Source organism: Octodon degus, unplaced genomic scaffold, assembly GCF_000260255.1.
Source record: "Octodon degus isolate 3935 unplaced genomic scaffold, OctDeg1.0 scaffold00072, whole genome shotgun sequence".
Taxonomy (NCBI): Eukaryota; Metazoa; Chordata; class Mammalia; order Rodentia; family Octodontidae; genus Octodon; species Octodon degus.
Window position 1 is genome coordinate 3,762,435 of NW_004524648.1, and position 18,603 is coordinate 3,781,037.

The window sequence follows — 18,603 nt, forward strand, 5'->3', positions numbered from 1 at the left end:
CCATAATCTCCTTGATCAGAAAATTTGGGACACTACCGAGGTACATGACGTTACAGTACAAGTTCTCATATGTCCTGAGTCTTAATTGACCTTGGAAGGCAAGGGCCAAAATGTTGACTTCCTTTCAGCCCTCCTTTTTCTCTAATTTTGGTCTGCAAACTTAGGTTGTTAACCATCCAGAAGACAAGCTTATTGTTATTACCATACAACTTATGTTCAAAATTTTTAGTAAAATCTTGAGAGTAGGGAAGGAAGGACATAGGAGCCATATTAAAGGGACTTCTAAATCAGACCACATGAACATCAAAGCAAATAATGATAATATTGGATTTTAATGCACTCAATAAAATAGGAAACCATTATATACTATTATAAATGAATAAATGAAAAGTTTTACAAGAAAGGGAAGAACTTGTTATACAGTTTCAATGCACATCATAATAACACATTAATTACAAAGGAGAAAGTTGTCTGAAAGTGAAGTTTGACACATATCTTTTTAAGCAACTAGTCAATTATTATCATGAGATTTCTGACAGATTTTCAACAAGAAAAATACAGCATTGATTCTGTGATAAACTCCTGCAGAAGATGAAAAACTTGAATTTAACCATGAGGAAATATTACAGAAATCTAAATAAAGTGCATATTACACATAATGAGTCTATAATCTTCAAACGCATCAAAGTCATGGGAATCGAGAAAAGATTTGAGTTTCTTATTCCTTATTCTAGAGTTCCAGAGTGACGGAACTGTAGTACTCTAACACTAACTATTTGTCCAATTTTCAGTTTCTTTAAAAATATTTTGTATTCTTTTCAATAAGAGTTTAATAATGTTCAAGATTTCTGGCATTAGATCACAGAATTTATTAACAAAATGTTGGTCCCCCCTTCCCTCTCCAGTTCCCTAATCCTATTTTTCATTCTTGTTGATATTATAAATCTTAACTTAGGTTACATTATATTAATTGAGGTTATTAGGTTACTGTACATGGATTCACTTTACGTTTTCCCTTTCCCTCCTCCTTACATGTTTTCCCTTGGGACAATTTCTTTCTTTCTTTCTTTCTTTCTTTCTTTCTTTCTTTCTTTCTTTCTTTCTTTCTTTCTTTCTTCTTTCTTTCTTTCTTTCTTTCTTTCTTTCTTTCTTTCTTTTTTATTTCAAAAATGCTACATTTATTGATCATATAAAAACACTGCATAAAAACTAGTCTAGAGGGTCTGATCTCAGTGTAAAAAGGGGAGCAAGGCAAAGCACTGAAAGGCAGTCTACGAACGTCAGGACTACGGGTCCTTCTCCTTGGTCCTTGGCACCCTCAGTCATTTCCCAATGTTTTACTTGAGTCCCAGTGACACACAGGACGGGCAATCTCAGAGGGGCTGCGGAGAGGTTTCTGGGGTCGCCATTCAAGTGAGATGGTTTACGAGGCTGAGAACACCCTCCCCCACTTCTTTGGCCCCATTGCAGTGGCCGCCTCACCTAGTGACCAGCACTCAGGCTACCTGGACACAAGTCCAGTGGGATGTGTAGGGCCTGGCCTCTACCCGCCCCATGTTCTCCAGTTCAAGCCCTCTGGCTCCCTGTCTGCAGATGCTGTGCTCAGGGGTACAGGAGGTCCTTACCCACCCTTCCCCTCTTCCAAATACATGTATCTGCCCTGACAGGGGCAAGGGTAGGTGCTGCCAGGTGGAACAAGGACCTAGCAGCCTGGGCCTAAGGACAGCCCGCTGCAGACTGGGCACCTCCTGGCTCTCTGGGTCAGCTGCGGAGTCCTGGCCCTTGGGGTTCTCCCTTGGGACAATTTCTTATTGCAAGAGATCCATCTCCTTGTCCCATTCTACCTATCTTTAGTATTCTCTTTATTTGTACTTTGCCTCACTCAAATGAGTGATACCATATAGTATTTAAGCTTGTGTGTCTGGTTTATTTCTTTGAATGTTATATTTTCCAGGTGCATCCATTTTTTTAAACAAATGTCTCAAATCTGTCATTCTTTATAATATAATAGTATTCCATTATGTATAGATACATTTTCCTTATCCAGTTCTTTTGATGGGTATACTGGCTGCTTCCATGATTTAACTATTAGAAATTGTGCTGCTATAAACACTGGTATTCATGTGTCACTGTAGAATGATGTCTTAAGCTCTTTAGCAGTGGGATTTCTGGGTCATATGGAATTTCTAATTTCAGTACTTTGAAAAATCTCCATATTTATTTCCATAATGGTTGTACTAGTTTATATTCCAACCAACAATAAAGAAGTTTCTTCTTCACCACAGCCTGGCCATTATTTGTAATTGATTTTTTAAAAATGATTTTCATTTTTTCTTCAGTAAGATAAAATCTAAGTTCTTTTTTTTTTGGTTTGCATTTTTCTAATGACCAGAGATATTGAGTATTTTTTATATATTTACTGATCATTTGGATCTCTTCTTTTGTGAAGTGTCTGATCATTTCTTTTGCTAATTCCCTTACCTGATCTTTAATTTTAGGTGGCTTAATTGTTTTTAGATCTTTATATGTTCTAGGTGCTAGTTTTCTCTCTGAAGAGTAGCTGGCAAATTTTTTAGGTTGACAAATTCTGTAGGTAGTTTCTTCATTCTACTGACAGAGTCTTTTGCTGTACAGGACCTTTTTAGTCTGGAATAATCCCATTTGTTGATTCTTGCTGTCATTTCATATGTGACTGAGGTTCTGTTTAGAAAATCCTTTCCTACACCTATGTCTTCAAGAGTTTTGCCTATCTTATCTTCTAGTAGATTTAATGTTTCTGTTTTAATGTTTAAGTCTTTAATCTATTTTGAGTTTTATTTAGTATATACTAAAAGATAAGAGTCCATCTTCAATTTTCTGTACATAGAAAATCAGTTTTCCCAGGACCACTTATTGAATAGGCTATTTTTCCTCTAACATTTGCTTTTGGCCCCTTGTTGAATACCAAATAGCTGATAATGTGTCTGGGCAAGTTTCTGCACACCAATTATGTTTCGTTGATCTACATATATGTTTTTTTCCAGTATCATGCCATTTTTATCGATATTGTTTTGTAGCATAGCTTGATGTCAGCTATTGCTACGCCTCCTGCTTTTCTTTTATTGCCCCAAATTGCTTTTGCTAGTCTAGGTCTCTTCTGGTTCCATATGAATTTTAAGATTGTATTTTTCTAGATCTGTAAAGTATGCCATGGGTATTTTGATTGGGATGGCATTGAGTCTGTATAACAGCTTTTGGAGCATGGCTATCTTGTAATATTGACTTTGCCTACCCAGGAGGAGGGGATAACTTTCCTTTCTTTAATGTATTTAGTGCAGGGTCTACAGGGTCTCACTATGCAGATTGGACTCATAGTGCCCCTTGCATTTTCAGCCTCCCAAGTGTTGCGATTACAGGCACCTGCTACCATGCCCAGTCTCAGTCGAGGTCTCAGCGTGCCCCAGGGGCAGGACCAGCATAGTACTCTGGGAATTGAACCCTGGTCCCTAAGCCTGCCTAAACAGGTGCTTTAGCCCACAGGGCTATCGGGCCAGCCCTTCCGTTTTTTAATGTCCCTTCCAATCTCTTTCTTCAGATTATTTCTGTTTCCTTTTTAGAGGTTTTTCACTTCTTTGGTTAGGTTAATTCCTCAGTATTTCATTTTTCTTGAAGCTACTGGGAATGGTATTATTTTCATAATTTTTCTCATCCCAGTGATGACTGGCATACACAAATGCTTATAATTTTTGTATTTTGATCTTTTTTATGTATATGGTACAGGGTCTCACTATGCAGCTTAGACTTATAGTGATCCTCCTGTCTCAGCCTCCCTAGCACAGCATGCAGTACCAGGGATTGAACTTGGGTCTTTGCCCTTGCCAGGCAGGTGCTAAGACCACTGAGCTATCTCCCTGGTCCCTGTGTGTTAGTCTTGTGTCCTGCTACATTACTGAGGTGAATAGATATCCTTGTCTTATTCCTCTTTTAGGGGAAATGTTTTTAGTTTTTCCCCATTTAGTATAGATATCTTTGTCGTTTCTGTTTAGGGGGGGAATGTTTTTAGTTTTTCCTCATTTAGTATGATGCTGGATATTGGTTTGTCACATATAGCTTTTATCATAGTCAAGTATGTCCTTTTATACCTGTTTTACTCAGGTTTTTTTTTTATCATGAAGAGGTGTTGGATTTTATTGAAAGCCTTTTCTTCATCTATTGATAAGATCATATGGTTTTTGACCTAGCTTCTTTTCATGCAATGTATTACATTTATTGACTATGTTGAAACAATCTTGCATTTCTGAGATGAAACATACTTGATCATGATGAATGATTCTTTTGATAATGTGCTACATTTTTTTATTTGCTAATATCTTGAATATAAGTATCTAGTTTCAGACTATAGTAAATGCGTACTAAATATAATGTCTATCACTTATTTAATGGTGAAAAATAACGTTCAACACTAATTTTCTGATCAGTTATCTAAAGCCCACAGGATTGGAGACTGAGTAATGCCAGATGGGGAGAGAAGAGAAAAAGGAAAAAAATGATTTTTTGTTTGTTTGTTTTTAGGTATTTTGCTCTGTGGTTTGGGAAGGAAGAAATGGGTGAGAGGACAAAGAACCTAATGATGATAAGGTATGTTATATATTTATAAGGAGATAACAGGGAAAATTTGATACAAAATTGACAGTGATAAATATGGATAGGAAAAGATTCTATGACATATATATATATATATATATATATATATTAGAGGAAAATTTAAAGTGGGACAAATGTAAAGGGGAAAAAAATTGAAGATGAATAAGACCAGGACAAAAAAGTCACACGAAGAGATACATACAAAAGTAGGAGGGATATAAAGGGACAAGGCAGAATTCTCTTACTCTTTATAAACTATATTGGGAGGAAAACAAAGTAATAAAGTAAAAATAGGAAATAATATAATCAAATAAAGAATAATGAAAGAAAGTTTTCTGTTGTTTGCACATGTGGCTCTCTTCCACAGCCTAGGGTTAAGGAGCAGAGCTCAAGCCAGAATTGGTCTCTGTTCACACCACAAGACTAATGTGGCAGTCTGTCCCCAGAACGGTGCTGGGTATAGAGATCTGCATACAGTGTGAACAGGGCACCAATGTGAACTTCCAATCCTATATAACTCTGTTCTGGAAACTGTGTTCCATGTCTTCCTTGTTTGTTCCAACTACTGATGATTCTTTCAGTCCCAATACAGTTCTCCTGAGGAAAAAAAAGTTGTTAAAAGTTACATTACTTGTTATATAGGTCTTGCTTTATCTTGCTTGGTCTTAACCATCCAGCAGAAAAGTATAAAAATGAAGTATAAAAAGTAAAGCCATATTAATATGCTGAGCTGTAAAAGGCTTAAGTCAACAACTTTTTTTTTTCTTTCTTTCTTTTTCTTCTTTTTTGGCAGAACCGGGGATTGAACTCAGACCTTTGTGCTTGCCAGGCAAGCATTTATCCCACTGAGCCATCTCCATGGCCAAGTCAACAACTGTCATTGCCAGTCTTATGGAAAACCCACTACCATTATGGACTACTGGACTACATTGGGATATTTTGCAGAATTCAAGCACCTACAATATTTAAATGACAATGGAATACCCTTTTCTGACAAAACTAAACAAAAAAGGGGTATACAAATGGACAAACATTGTGTATTTGTGTGTTCAAAATAGTTAGGATAGATACACAGCTGCATTCTCTTGGATCACTGAATAGAGAGATTTGATCTAATAGTGTTTGTGAACAGGATATCATGTCTGCATCTTGTACAATGAATAAACACTAAGACAACAATATGCAATGTATTAATTATTGAAACTGTCCTAGTAATTGGTTTTGAAACTGTCTCATTGCTGGTTTTTTTTTTTTTTTTTTTTTTTTTTTGCGGAACCGGGATTGAACTCAGGCCCTTGCGCTTGCCAGGGAAGCGCTTATTCCACTGAGCCATCTCTCCGGCCCCTTCATTGCTATTTGTTTGTCAATAAAATTATTTTTAAAATATTGGCACAAACATTTGTTTGCAATGAAGTAGGAGAAACTAGTAATATAACTATCTTTTAATACTTTCTGTTTTATTAGAAAAAGGAAGCCATATGAATCTTTTATTCCCCAGCAGCAAGATAGATGAGTGTTTGTCATCCACATTCTTAGGCAAATTTGGTAGTGTAGTTTTTTAGTTTTGTTTTTTTAAAGTTAAGTTGTTTTAATGTATAGTTTCCATATTTTTCATGTGCTTGTTTGTAATGAATGTATATTGAATGAACTTGACTTGTCACATAAAGAATCTATACCCTAAAAAAAAAAAAAAAAGAAAAGAAAAGAAAAAAAATTGTTAATTTCACTTTGCCTCTCAGCTACTGGCCAGAGAACCACTACTAGCAGAGCTGAGAAGTGTCTCCTCCATGGTGTGATCTGCTTCTTCTGTATCACTTAATACTATTTTCTTTTCTTCTGTTAGTTCCCTCATGGTTCCTGGGTAACATTCACTCACTTAAATTTCCTTTCAAGCTATTGTCTTCTAGACAATAGATACATCATCCTGGAGAAAATGAGTTGCTGGCACTTGCTGCTCTGCCATTTTGGGACTCTTACTGAGTCAAAGAGTAACTAAATGTTAACCATTCATGGTTTGAGAGTCTCCTGGGTCCTTTGCATGCAGCCTGCAGCCAGTAGAAACCAAACGTGATGCAGTGTAAGCAGCTTGGGAGGCCCTTGGCAAAGTGCATACCACATGGAGTTTGGCACCAGGAAACAGAGCCCTCCTCCTGCCATTTTTTAAAGTATATTTTGTACAATTCCATATAGTTGGATTCCCTATAATCCAATATATGGATCTTCCCAGCATCATCCTTAGGTTCCTTAAATTTTAAAATTCAACATATCTAAATACCTGAGTCTATGGAGGCTAAGTAACTGGGGTACCTGAGTTTACGGAGGTTAAATAACTGGCCAATGGTCACATGACCATTTAGTGACGATTCAGTATTGGAAGCCAGGCATCCTCATCTTCATATAGGATTTTCTGTAGAACATCGTTCTATGTTATGAAATTTTCCCATCTTATAAGTGGAAATCACATCATTAAGCCTTCTGAATTTTCGCTAAGTAAATCTTCTTTGGATTCAGGCTTAGACAAGCAGTATAGTATAATATAGTTTGAAGAAGACATAGTTATTAAAGAGAACAGAGCAATTGATAAGCCTAATTTTATTTGACAATTAACCAATATGTTTTGAAAAAGTTGAAGGACTTAGCCAATCTTGACAATTTTCAACCATGCACCACATACTTAACATACTAGAAATGTGGTATACAGAAGTCACTAGATAAATTTTTAAGCCCAGCGAAGATCAAAATCATTTATTCTGAGGCCTAATGAAGGAAAGAATTTATTATATTGGAATGAGAGCTATAGTAGCTTTTGGTTGGTTTGATCAGAAGGAAAATAGTATAAGAGGATAAAAGAATAAGAAGCTAGTAAATTGAAGAGAAATTTGCAAGCCAGTCAGACTTAAATGGTAGTTCAAATCTTGTGAAGGCAGAGTGAAAGAATAAGAAGAGAAACTAAGCAGAAATATGGCATAGTTTGGATTCTTTTAATCTTAAGAATGAGGGCAATCAACTACACAAAAAGAATTTTTTGTAGAATTAAGTTATTGGACATATTCCAGTTCTAAATACTCTGACAAATGTACAAAAATTCTAATTTCTCTGCATCATTGCCAACACTTGTTATTTTCCATTTTAAAAACTATGGTCAGGGGCCTGCCCATTAGCTCAGTTGTTTTGTTTCAGTGCCTGCTTATGCAAAGGCACTCAGGCTCAGGATACTCTGATTTGATTCCCAGATCTGCATGCCTTCCCAGGCTGCCCTTCAAGCATTCTGAGCTAGCGGGGTGGGGGAGATCTGTCTGAAAATTATGGTCATACTATTAGCATGAAGTGGTACCACTAGTGTAAAGTGATATCTGATAGTTTTAATATAATCAATGTTTGTTTTTTAACTGTATCTATGTCACAGCAGTGGGATACTTGAAGCCAAGTTGTTATCACAACTTAAATAGGAACATTGTCTTTCTTTTTAATTTTTAAAATTTTTTTATTTTTTTTGCAGAACCAGGGATTGAACTCAGGTCCTTGCATTTGCCAGGCAAGCACTTATTCTACTGAGCAACCCCTCCACCCCTCTTTTTAATTTTAAAGAGAATAAAAATGATACAAATTTTCAAAACAAGATGATAGGAAATGAACATTGGTTATTATACTACACTCTTACAGTTTACCTTTCTTCATAGATTCTTTTTCCATTCCATCCTTGTATGTGTATAAGAGTTTATCAACTTCCTCTAGATCCAGGAAGCCTGAACCATCACTGTCCCACTTCTGAAAGAGTGCTTTTAAGAGAAGCTCCTGTCGGGTTCGGAAAGCATTTTGTCTAACCTAGGATAGAAGCAGGACAACAAGGCACAGAAGACATGATGTTCATTATGCTAGCTGGCATCTTGTGCTTAAAAGCCTGGCACATTTTATGAAAACCATTTACTTTGGAGTTAACCATGAGATTAAGGGAAAATTCAGTGTAAAATTTTAACCTCTTTAAATTTCATTTATTGTTTCACTTCTAAACCAAAACCAAAACAGAACAGAACATAATCAATCCAAAACAGAAATTGTCTGCACTGGACTAAAACGTAATAGGAAGGGTATGTTAACATGCTTAAGAATTCTTTTCCAATCCCTCCTTTATGAATAAAAAATGTGACAAACACATGGGGTGCTCTCCCTGGCTTATTAGGGGTTGTGTTTTATAGTGAAAGGGAATGAACATTGTTCAAACAATGAAAAATGGTTATGCTAAAATTTTTCTTTTTAAATTTAACATAGACTGAGCTTGACATTGATGTATTTACCTTTTAGATTTTTTTCACTAGATGAATTCTACTGATTAGATTGTAATTGAATTAACAACTAAAGAGATTTGATTGCAAAAATAAATATGTACCTTAAGTGGGTGGACTTGCAGTGGAAGAGGCAAAAGGGATATCAGCCCTGAAATTAACCTAAGAAGACTCATAAAACTGATGAGATTACTGAATAAGCTTGGTGAAAGTAAATTTCATTTCACATATAAGAGGATTAGTTGTCTCTATAAGTTAATGTATATGCATTTATGTATCATCTAAGAAAACATTAAATTCTCAGGAAATATGTGCTATCTAGGAGTGCATAAATAAAAATATAAATAATCTAGTCATAATCATATCTCTGTATATTTGAATTTGTAAGACACATACATCTTTGCACATACACATATCGACTTAAATTTCAGAAGAAACCACCTCCTGCCAGGAATAATCATGTTATCACTAGGGAAATGAGTTCTCTGGACTGTGACCTTTGAATATTTGTCAATAAAACAAGATATTTAAGGTTGTGCTTATTGAAATAAAGTAATAAGTTTGGTTGTACATTTTTAAAATAAAAGTCACATTGGGAACCACCAAGGTTAAGAGACTGATATATCCTCATGACCTAACTTGTTTCACTGATAAGTATTACCCACCTGTTCTAAGGCATTCATTTTCTCTTCTTTTGTTTCAACATAGTTCCTTTTAAAAAAAGAGGTGAGGTTCTCACTGGCACTCAGGGGAGCATCTTCACCAACAAATGTCTCTAAGACTTGCACAAACTGGATCAGATTGAGGGAAATTCCATTGAAAGTACTCCGACCTTTTACTTCCTTGTAAGACTGAATACTTCTGATAATTGAGTGTAGTTCTGTGAAGCAGGAAACAAATAGCAAGTAAAGGGAACAATTCTAATCTCAGATAAAATAAATGAGTAATTATTGTAATAGGTATCTGTTACTGTTTTGATGTATTTTGTTTTGGTGCTAGGGATTGGACTCTGGGCTTGTACATGCATGTATGTTACTACTGAACTAGACCACCAGCCTCAACATCTAATATTTTGGTCTATCAGGAGTATATGCTTTCTTATTCAAGTCCCTGGTGATCTAGTGGCTAAGCCTATGTGCTTCCATCATGAGGGCAGCAGCAAATATCTTTTGCTTTGGGGAAGCACCTCTCCTCTGTTGTTACTTCAGAGAGTTAGGTGATATCTAGCCCACCTTATACTTTCTCCATAGATGTGTTTATACATATTTAGCTAATAATTCATGCATAACAGCAACGTAACCTATAATAAGACAATGGATATTAGCTCCAGAATGTTGGGGGTAACTATTAGGAGAGAATTATTAATTGCTAAACTAGTAGAATATAAGCTTAGAGATGCTCTTGTGATCATTTTTGGCCACAAAAGGAGAAAACTGACTAAAATTAAAGTGACACCGAGAAGAGATCTTGTAGGAAGAGAGAGTACTCTGCTACTGCTGAATCCTTGTTATGGCTAGTGTCCAGATGTTCCTTAAAGCCACATGCATTCATAGGCCAGGCTTTTCAGAGGTGGATGGATCTTGGGCATGTAATACTGGGATTAAGGTGTTTGGTACACAGTTAGTCCACTGATTGGAATTAGCATAGTCCCTGGTACAAAAAAATAAATAAATAAATAAAAATTAAAAAAATAAAAAAATAAAAAGGGAGAGAGGGAAGACAGAGCACAGGCTTGCTGCTGCTGTGGCTTGTTGCCTTCTGCTTGTCTTGCCATGGACTATTTCTCCTCTGTAATACTTTTCTGCCATGTTGCTCTGCCTTAAAGCAGCCAACTCTGGACTGAGTATGGATAGTAAAAGTCTCACCCTGGATGCAATATTAAGTGGAAGGGGGGACTGGAGAGACAGCTCAGTAGCATAAGCGCCTACCTGGCAAGTACAAGGTTATGAGTTTGATCCCTGGTAAAAAAATAAATAAATAAATAAAAATTAAAAAAAAATAAAAAGGGAGAGAGGGAAGACAGAGCACAGGCTTGCTGCTGCTGCGGCTTGCTGCCTTCTGCTTGTCTTGCCATGGACTATTTCTCCTCTGTAATACTTTTCTGCCATGTTGCTCTGCCTTAAAGCAGCCAACTCTGGACTGAAACCTTTACAGACTATGAGCTGAAATAAACCATTCTTTGTCTCAGCAACAAGAAATGGAACTAATATAATCCTGTTATGCCTGAAGCTAGCTAAACTCTATAGACTCCTAGTTGGATGAATTATCCACCATTCCTCCTGAGTGTTATTTAATGTATTTATCTTGAAGTTTTATGTTACAACATGAAGCATATTTCTGAAAATGTCAGTGCAATTACTTATATTCAATTTACTCATTGATTCACTCATTCATGCTTTTATGCCTTTTACATGAGATCTGGTATAATTTAAAAATGATTACCCATGCAATTTTTAAAAGCTAGAAAGGCAAGCCCAGCACAGTGGTACATGCTTATAATCCTAGCTACTCAGGAAGATGATGAGGACAATTGCAAGCTTGAGGGCATCCTGGGCAAGTCAGTGAAACCTTGTCTGAAAATTAAAAAATACAAAAGGCCAGGGATATAGATTAACAGTAGCTCTTCAGCATGAAGCCCTGGGTTCTCCCATATTGTAGAGGTTAGAAAAGAAAAAGAAAAGAAGAAGAGTGAAGCCTGAACACAGAGCTTGAGCAATGAATGCTATGAATTTTCTTTCTTTCTTTCTTTTTTGTATTTTTTAGGGAAGGGTCTACAGGGTGTTCAGGGTCTCACTACTAGATCAGACTCGTAGTGATCTGCCTGTTTACAGCCTCCCAAGAGCTGGGATTACAGGCATGTGCCCCATGCCCAGTCTCAATTGCCTTCTCAGAGTGTGCCACGCGTGGGGGCAGCACGGCAGGCCCGGGGATCGAGTGGACTGAATCTCTAGCCCCCGCGCCTGCTTGCAAGCACTTCAGTCCACTGAGCTATTTGGCCAGTCCTTGAATTTTCACCAGAAGATTTTAAACATATGAAGTTTGTTATTTGGGTATTTTGTTTGTTTTTGTAATGTTAGGGATAAAAACACAGGTCCTCATGCATGCTAAAAGTTTATTTGACCCAGATTTAACTAAAAAAATTGAAATATAAAGAAAACAATTTTGACCTAATTAGTTTTACTACTTGTTGATATGAAGAGGAAAATGATAAAACAGTATTTTAGTAAAATATGAGTAGAATTTAGAACAACTATAGTTAAATAAATAGCTTAACTGAAAGCTAAATTCTGCTCTTTTTCTGTTAGACAGACCTTGCTTTACAAGTCTTCAAAAACAAGAGATTCACAGCTGTCTCACATTGGGGATATGAACCTACTCTACTAGGAAGAGAAATATCTGGAGTGATTTTTATTGAGTTCTAATATCTAATATCTGATTTCTGTTCTATGCTTGGTTCATACCTTCAAAGCAGTTGTTGGGTCATGTAATTTTTTTTTTAATATACTAAACCTGGCATGGTGCCTTACACTTGTAATCTTAGCTCTCAAGAGATTGAACCAGAAGGATCACTGTGAGTTCAAGGCCAGCCTGGGCTAAATAATAAGTTATATAGGTAGACACTACCTAAAAAAAAGTATAATAATGCTATCTGTTTTACAGTAGAAGAACATTCATTAATAGTGCATGTCATCACCAATAGCATACCAATATCAAAAGTATCCATGTGTATATTTGGATTTATCAGCTCTCAGAGACAAAATAATGTAAGGATCTCTTTGTGTTTTAGCAAAATCCAGTTTTAGCATGAGGTACTGTGGTAAGTTAAAACCATCTATTGTAATCCCATCTATGCTTCCTAGTTTTCTTGATAATATCTACCTGTGAACCTGGAGTTACCATAGATTAAGTTTGCTTGTTCCTCATCTTCAAATTTGACATACTTCATCCTCCAGTTAGAAGACAAAAATTCACCTACGGAAAGCACATTTTATACTATAGCAGATTTAACCTTGTTTTCACAATATTTCTGTTCTAGGGTATAAAATGAAAGGAAGATTAAATAAAGAATTACCTGACCATGACTTTCCTTCTATTTTGGGGGACTTGGGGTCACAGGATTTGTCTTTCTGAAGATTCTTTTTTGTCATTTCTGCATGAAATAAAATGCTTATAAATCAAATATTATAAGTTCCATTAGGTATTCTATCAATGAGAGAAATGCTTTACCTATGGAACATCAAAAACATGAAGCACTTCTCCATATGTGTTCTATTATAAGTGACCACAATGAAATAACTTAATAATGTTAACTGTTGAGAGCAGCTCTGTGGCAAAACTTGTTTTGCCCTGTTGTGCCCCAATTTGGTCATGAAAAACGGGGGATACATTTCCCACCCTCCCACAATAAGGTATCGTTATACATGTACCTAAATTCTGACCAATGAGATATAAATAAATATTTTAAACACAATGCTTTCTGTCTTATATATGACTTTCAGAAACTCTTCCAGACTATATATATCCTTTAACTAACTAGAAAAAATAAACAGAGCCCATTTCATAGCTGAAATAAAAGAAAATTTTAAAAGTGTTTTCTAATATCAGATACCACATTTAAAGCAAAAGCCCTCCCTATCCTTTTCCAAAAACCCAGTTAAAACACATGTACATTGAATATTGCTAGATTTCCCCCTTATTAATAGCTTTCTACTACACATGAATTTCTAGATAAACTGATAGAGACATTTTAGTTTGCATTTAATTGAAGTGTCAAGTGTAACCTGATTTTTGAGTATCAAAATATGTCTGAAGCTTGTATGACCTGCTATGCCAAAAAGACTACAATTTTAATGAATATCTTCTGAAAATACTTAAAAAACTACTCTACAAAATAGGGAGAGGAGAACTGAATGCAGTTCAAAACACATGAATAATTTTTCCTCTTACGTTTGTTCCCCAAACTTTCTTTGTGAAGAGATTTTAAAGTACTTAGAGAATGTGGCCTCCCAAGAGATTGTTTTTTCTCTAACCACCTTACCTTTGGCTGATTGTGAAGTTGAGTCTCTGTCCTGTTCTGATATTGTCTTTCTATGTAGTCTTTGTTCTGACTCTTTCTGTGGTCCTATCATTACCTCTCTGTGTGATGCTGGCTCTGCAATTGACACTCTGCGTGATTGTTGTTCTGTAGCTGATGCTTTATGTGACTCTTGTTCTGCAGTTGACCCTCTGTGTGACCTTTGGTCTACAATGGTTGGTCTCCGTGACCCTTGCTCTGCAATTGACCCTCTCTGTGATCCTTGCTCCATCATCGACTCTCTGCGTGACCCTTGCTCTGCAGCTGACCCTCTATGTGACCTTTGTTCTACAATGGTTGGTCTCTGTGACCCTTGCTCTGCAATTGACCCTCTCTGTGGTTCTTGCTCCATCACTGACACTCTGCGTGACCCTTGCTCTGCAGTTGATCCTCTGGGTGATCTTTGTTCTACAATGGTTGGTCTCCGTGACCCTTGCTCTGCAATTGATCCTCTCTGTGAACCTTCCTCCGTCAATGACTCTTTGCGTGATCTTTGCTCTGCAGTTGATCCTCTGGGTGATCTTTGTTCTTTAATGGTTGGTTTCCGTGGACCTTGCTCTGCAGTTGACCCTCTGTGTGATCTTTGTTCTACAGTTGATGCTCTGCGTGTCTCTTGCTCTGAAGTTGACTCTTTTTGTGATCTTTGTTCAACTATTACTTCTCTACTTGATGCTTCTTCTACAGTTGATTCTGTGATGCTTCCCTGGCCTATCACTGCTTCTCTGTATAAGTTTTTCTTAGCATTTAACTCTCTGTCTTGTTCTTCATTTGAAATCCTTTGTGATCCTAGATCTGCAGTTTTTCCCTTCTGCTGTTTGGGTGTTTGTGGTGGTGCTGTTGATATTTTCTGTTCATCATATTTTGACTGATCTTTTGGATCTTCTAATAATTTATTTGAGGTTCTGTTATGTTTTTCGGAAAGTAATGCATTCATCTTTAAGAGCACTTTATCAAAGTCTTCATAAATGTGTTTTTGATTATCCATGTCACCCCAGAACTCAAGCAAGTCTATCTCTTCAAACTCAATGAATGGCCCTAATGCAGAAAACAAACAATTAATCTACTCAAGTAATTGATCTAACACAGAAGACACAAGAGTTATTAAATTAGTATAAAAAAGCATTGATCACAGTGATTTTTAATATACTTCTATTTCTTTGAAGAAATATCAGTGACCTTTTGCTGCAACCTCATAAAAAAGCAAAAGAATGCTCAACATTTAAAGAATGTTCACTGCTGAGCTTGGGTGAGCTGTGGCTGCTTATCTCACCATCATAGAAGCCAGGTTCACAGAGGACAGCTGTGGGGACCCACACCTCTCCCCACCATTGTCAGAGCTCAGTGGAGATGTGACTGCCTCTCCCATCATTGTCACCATAGTAGCACGGCTGAGGTGCTGCTTATTGTCCCACCAGTAGCAGGAGCCCTACCCTGTGCCCCATGACCACCACTGAGAAAGCCTTACAGAATCTTGGCCTGCCAATCATCATCAGATCCCTCTTGAGCTGTGGCTTGCACCTCTTCACCAAGGTGGAAGCCAAACTGAACCTCACAGAATGGAAGCTTTGGTGAGGTTCCAAAGCTTCCACTCTCATTGAAGCCTTGCTAATCCACACCCTGCACCTATACCATCACTGCTGAGTCAAGGTGAACATTTGAGCTTCAAAAATGTCAAAAATAAAGAGCAAAAGGCAATCTCAGACCTCCATCCCACCCAGAACAAGTCCAGGAGACAAAGTCATATAAGAAATGGGAAGTCATGCACCTGAAATTTCTGTAATGATAGCAACTGGGGTAAAGCAACAACTCTACCATGTTATGGAGGATATCAAATCAGAAATAATCTCTTAGGTAAGAAAGAAATGACAACAATCATGAAAGAATTGCTCAGTACATTTAAAGAAGACATAAATACAAAAATAAAGGGGAAATAAAAAATGATGGAAACATTAAATGAACAATACGGGAAAGAATGCATGAAACAGATTCAAACAAATATCCAGGACATTCAGAATTCAACTGAAAACTAGCAAAACTGCTTGAACAAAACTGAAGATAGATTTTCAGACCTTGAAGACAGAATTGCATCTAGTGATCACAAAAGGAAAGTTTTCTTAAAAATGATAAGGAGCCAGGAAATGACAATTAAACAGCTGTAAGATGATGTGAAGAAAAATAATGTAAGTCTAATAGGTACCAATGAAATAGCTGGAGTCAACACAAACGACATTAAAAAAAAACAAAACTATTTGCAGAAGTGGTAGCAGAAAATTAAACCAAGCATGAGAAATGAACCTGATATACAGATTAGTGAGGCATGCAGAATTCCAGCTAGCCATAATCAAAATAAATCTACACTGAGACACATAATAATCAAGAACCCAGAAATTCAGCAAAAGAACAGAATATTAAAAGCTATTAGAAGAAACAGATTATCTATAATAGAAAGCCCATCAGAATCATGGCAAATTTCTCAACAAAGGTCACCAAATCAAGAAGAGCTTGGAAAAAGATATTTCAGGTCCTCAAATACAACTTCCAGCCCAGATTGATGTATCCTTCAAAACTATCTATCAAATTTAATGGAGAGATAAGATACTTCCATAAGAAAGAAAAACTGAAGACATTCAAGAGCACAAAACCAACCCTACAAAGTGTACTGACAGGTATTTTAAAAGACACAAACATGATCACAACTTTGACAAAAACAATAGAAAGGAATCACCACCAAGCAGAGTAAGCAGTTAAACAGAGGGGAAAAGAGGAGATCCTATAGTAGGAAAATAACATGACAAAGATAAGTCAATACATATCAGTTATAACCATTGATGTAAATGACCTCAACTCACGAATCAAAAGCAGCAGATTGGCAGAGTGGATCAAGAAACAAAATCCAACAATATTCTGTATACAGGAAACACATTTAACTCAAAAAGAAATTAATAGAATGAAAGTGAAAGGATGAAAAACAATCCTCGATGTGACAGAAACACAGAAAAAATCAGGGGTAGCTTTTTTTGTTGTTGACAATTTCAACTTCAAACCAAGAGTGATTAAAAGAGATAAAGAAGGTTACTACATACTTGTCAGGGGAAAACTGCAAAAGGAAGAGATAGATAACAATTATAAATATATATGTGCACCCAATGTAGGAGTACCTATATAAGACAAATTTCAGCAGACATGAAAAATCAAATGAGCAATAACACAATTGCACTAGAGACTTTAACACACCATTGTAACAAAGAGATAGGTCAACTAGGCAAAAATAAATCAGCAAAGAAATAACAGAACTAAACCAAACTTGTGAAGAAATGGGCTTTGTAGACTTAGTAGAATGTTCCACCCAATAGCATCAGAATACACATTCTTCTCAGCTGCACATGGGACATTCTCCAAGACAGACCATATAATAGCACATACAACATGCTTAAGTAAATACAAAGGAAATGAAATTATTCCATGCCTATTATCTGAACATAGTGCAATGAAACTGGAAATTATTGACGAAAGAAACAGTAAAAAGTCGATAAAAACATGGAAATTAAATAATACCTTCCTGAACAATCAGTGGGTCATAGATGATATTAAAGAAGAAATTAAACAATATTTATAATACACTGAAAATGCAGATACAAATTACTAGAATCTGTGGGATGCATTGAAAGCTGTCTTAAGAGAGAAATTTATAGCGGTAAATTCCCACAACAGGAAAACATAATGAGCCCAGATAAACAATCTTATGCTGCACCTCAAACTCCTAGAAAAAAAAGGGCAAGTCAAGCCCAAAGACCAAAGAGACAGGAAATTATAAGGATCAGAGCAAGGGCTGGAGAGACAGCTCAGCAGACTAAGAGTTTGCATAGGTAAGTGCAAGGGGCCAGGGTTCGATCCCTGGTACCACATGCTATGCAAGCCCCATTCCTAGGTGCGCTGAGCCAGCGATGAAGTCCGGAAGTAGTGGTGCGTGCCTGTAATACCAGGACTAGGGAGACTGAAAACAGGAGGATCACTATGAGTCTGAGCTGCGTAGTGAGAGCCTGCACAAAAAATAAATAAATAAAGATCAGAGCAGAAATAAATGCAATGGAGACAAAGAAAACAATACAAAGAATTAAGGACTCACAGAGATGGTTCTTTGAAAGAATAAATAAAATTGATAAACCCCTAGCCAACCTTATCAAAAGAAAAAATACAAATACATGCAATAAAGAATGAAAAGGGTGAAATCACTACATGCCCTATAGAAATTGAGAAGATTATGAATACCTATTCTCAAAATCTTTACTCTCGAGTCCTAGCCCAGGTCCGGTGAGTGTGTGGAGAGCTTCCTGCTACCTTGCGCCGGTGGGACAAGTCCCAGCCCAGGCGCAGCGTGGGCCGGACCCTCTCCCGCCCCCTCGGGCCGCCCCCCACCCCTCCCACCGAGTAGGAATTTATGCCGACTTCCAGGAACCCCCAGACCCAGTCCTAGCCCAGGTCTGGTCAGTGTGTGGAGAGCTTCCTGCTACCCTGCGCTGGCGGGACCAATCCCAGCCCAGGCGCAGCATGGGCCGGACCCTCTCCCGCCCCATCGGGCCGCCCCCCACCCCTCCCGCCGAGTAGGAATTTCTGCCGACTTCC

The 18,603-nt window shown here is 37.1% G+C and overlaps 1 protein-coding gene across 1 annotated transcript in view; it reads right to left on the minus strand.

The window, feature by feature from the left end:
- The window catches only part of Efcab5 (EF-hand calcium binding domain 5), a 242,731-nt gene that overhangs the window by 80,049 nt on the left and 144,079 nt on the right, over nt 1–18,603 (minus strand). The window contains exons 9-13 of the mRNA XM_023720027.1: nt 13,945–15,015; nt 12,979–13,056; nt 12,786–12,878; nt 9,572–9,786; nt 8,292–8,448 (exon numbers count right to left, since the gene is read on the minus strand). Of these exons, the coding sequence (XP_023575795.1) occupies nt 8,292–8,448; nt 9,572–9,786; nt 12,786–12,878; nt 12,979–13,056; nt 13,945–15,015 (1,614 nt within the window). The remainder of the gene's footprint in view (nt 1–8,291; nt 8,449–9,571; nt 9,787–12,785; nt 12,879–12,978; nt 13,057–13,944; nt 15,016–18,603) is intronic.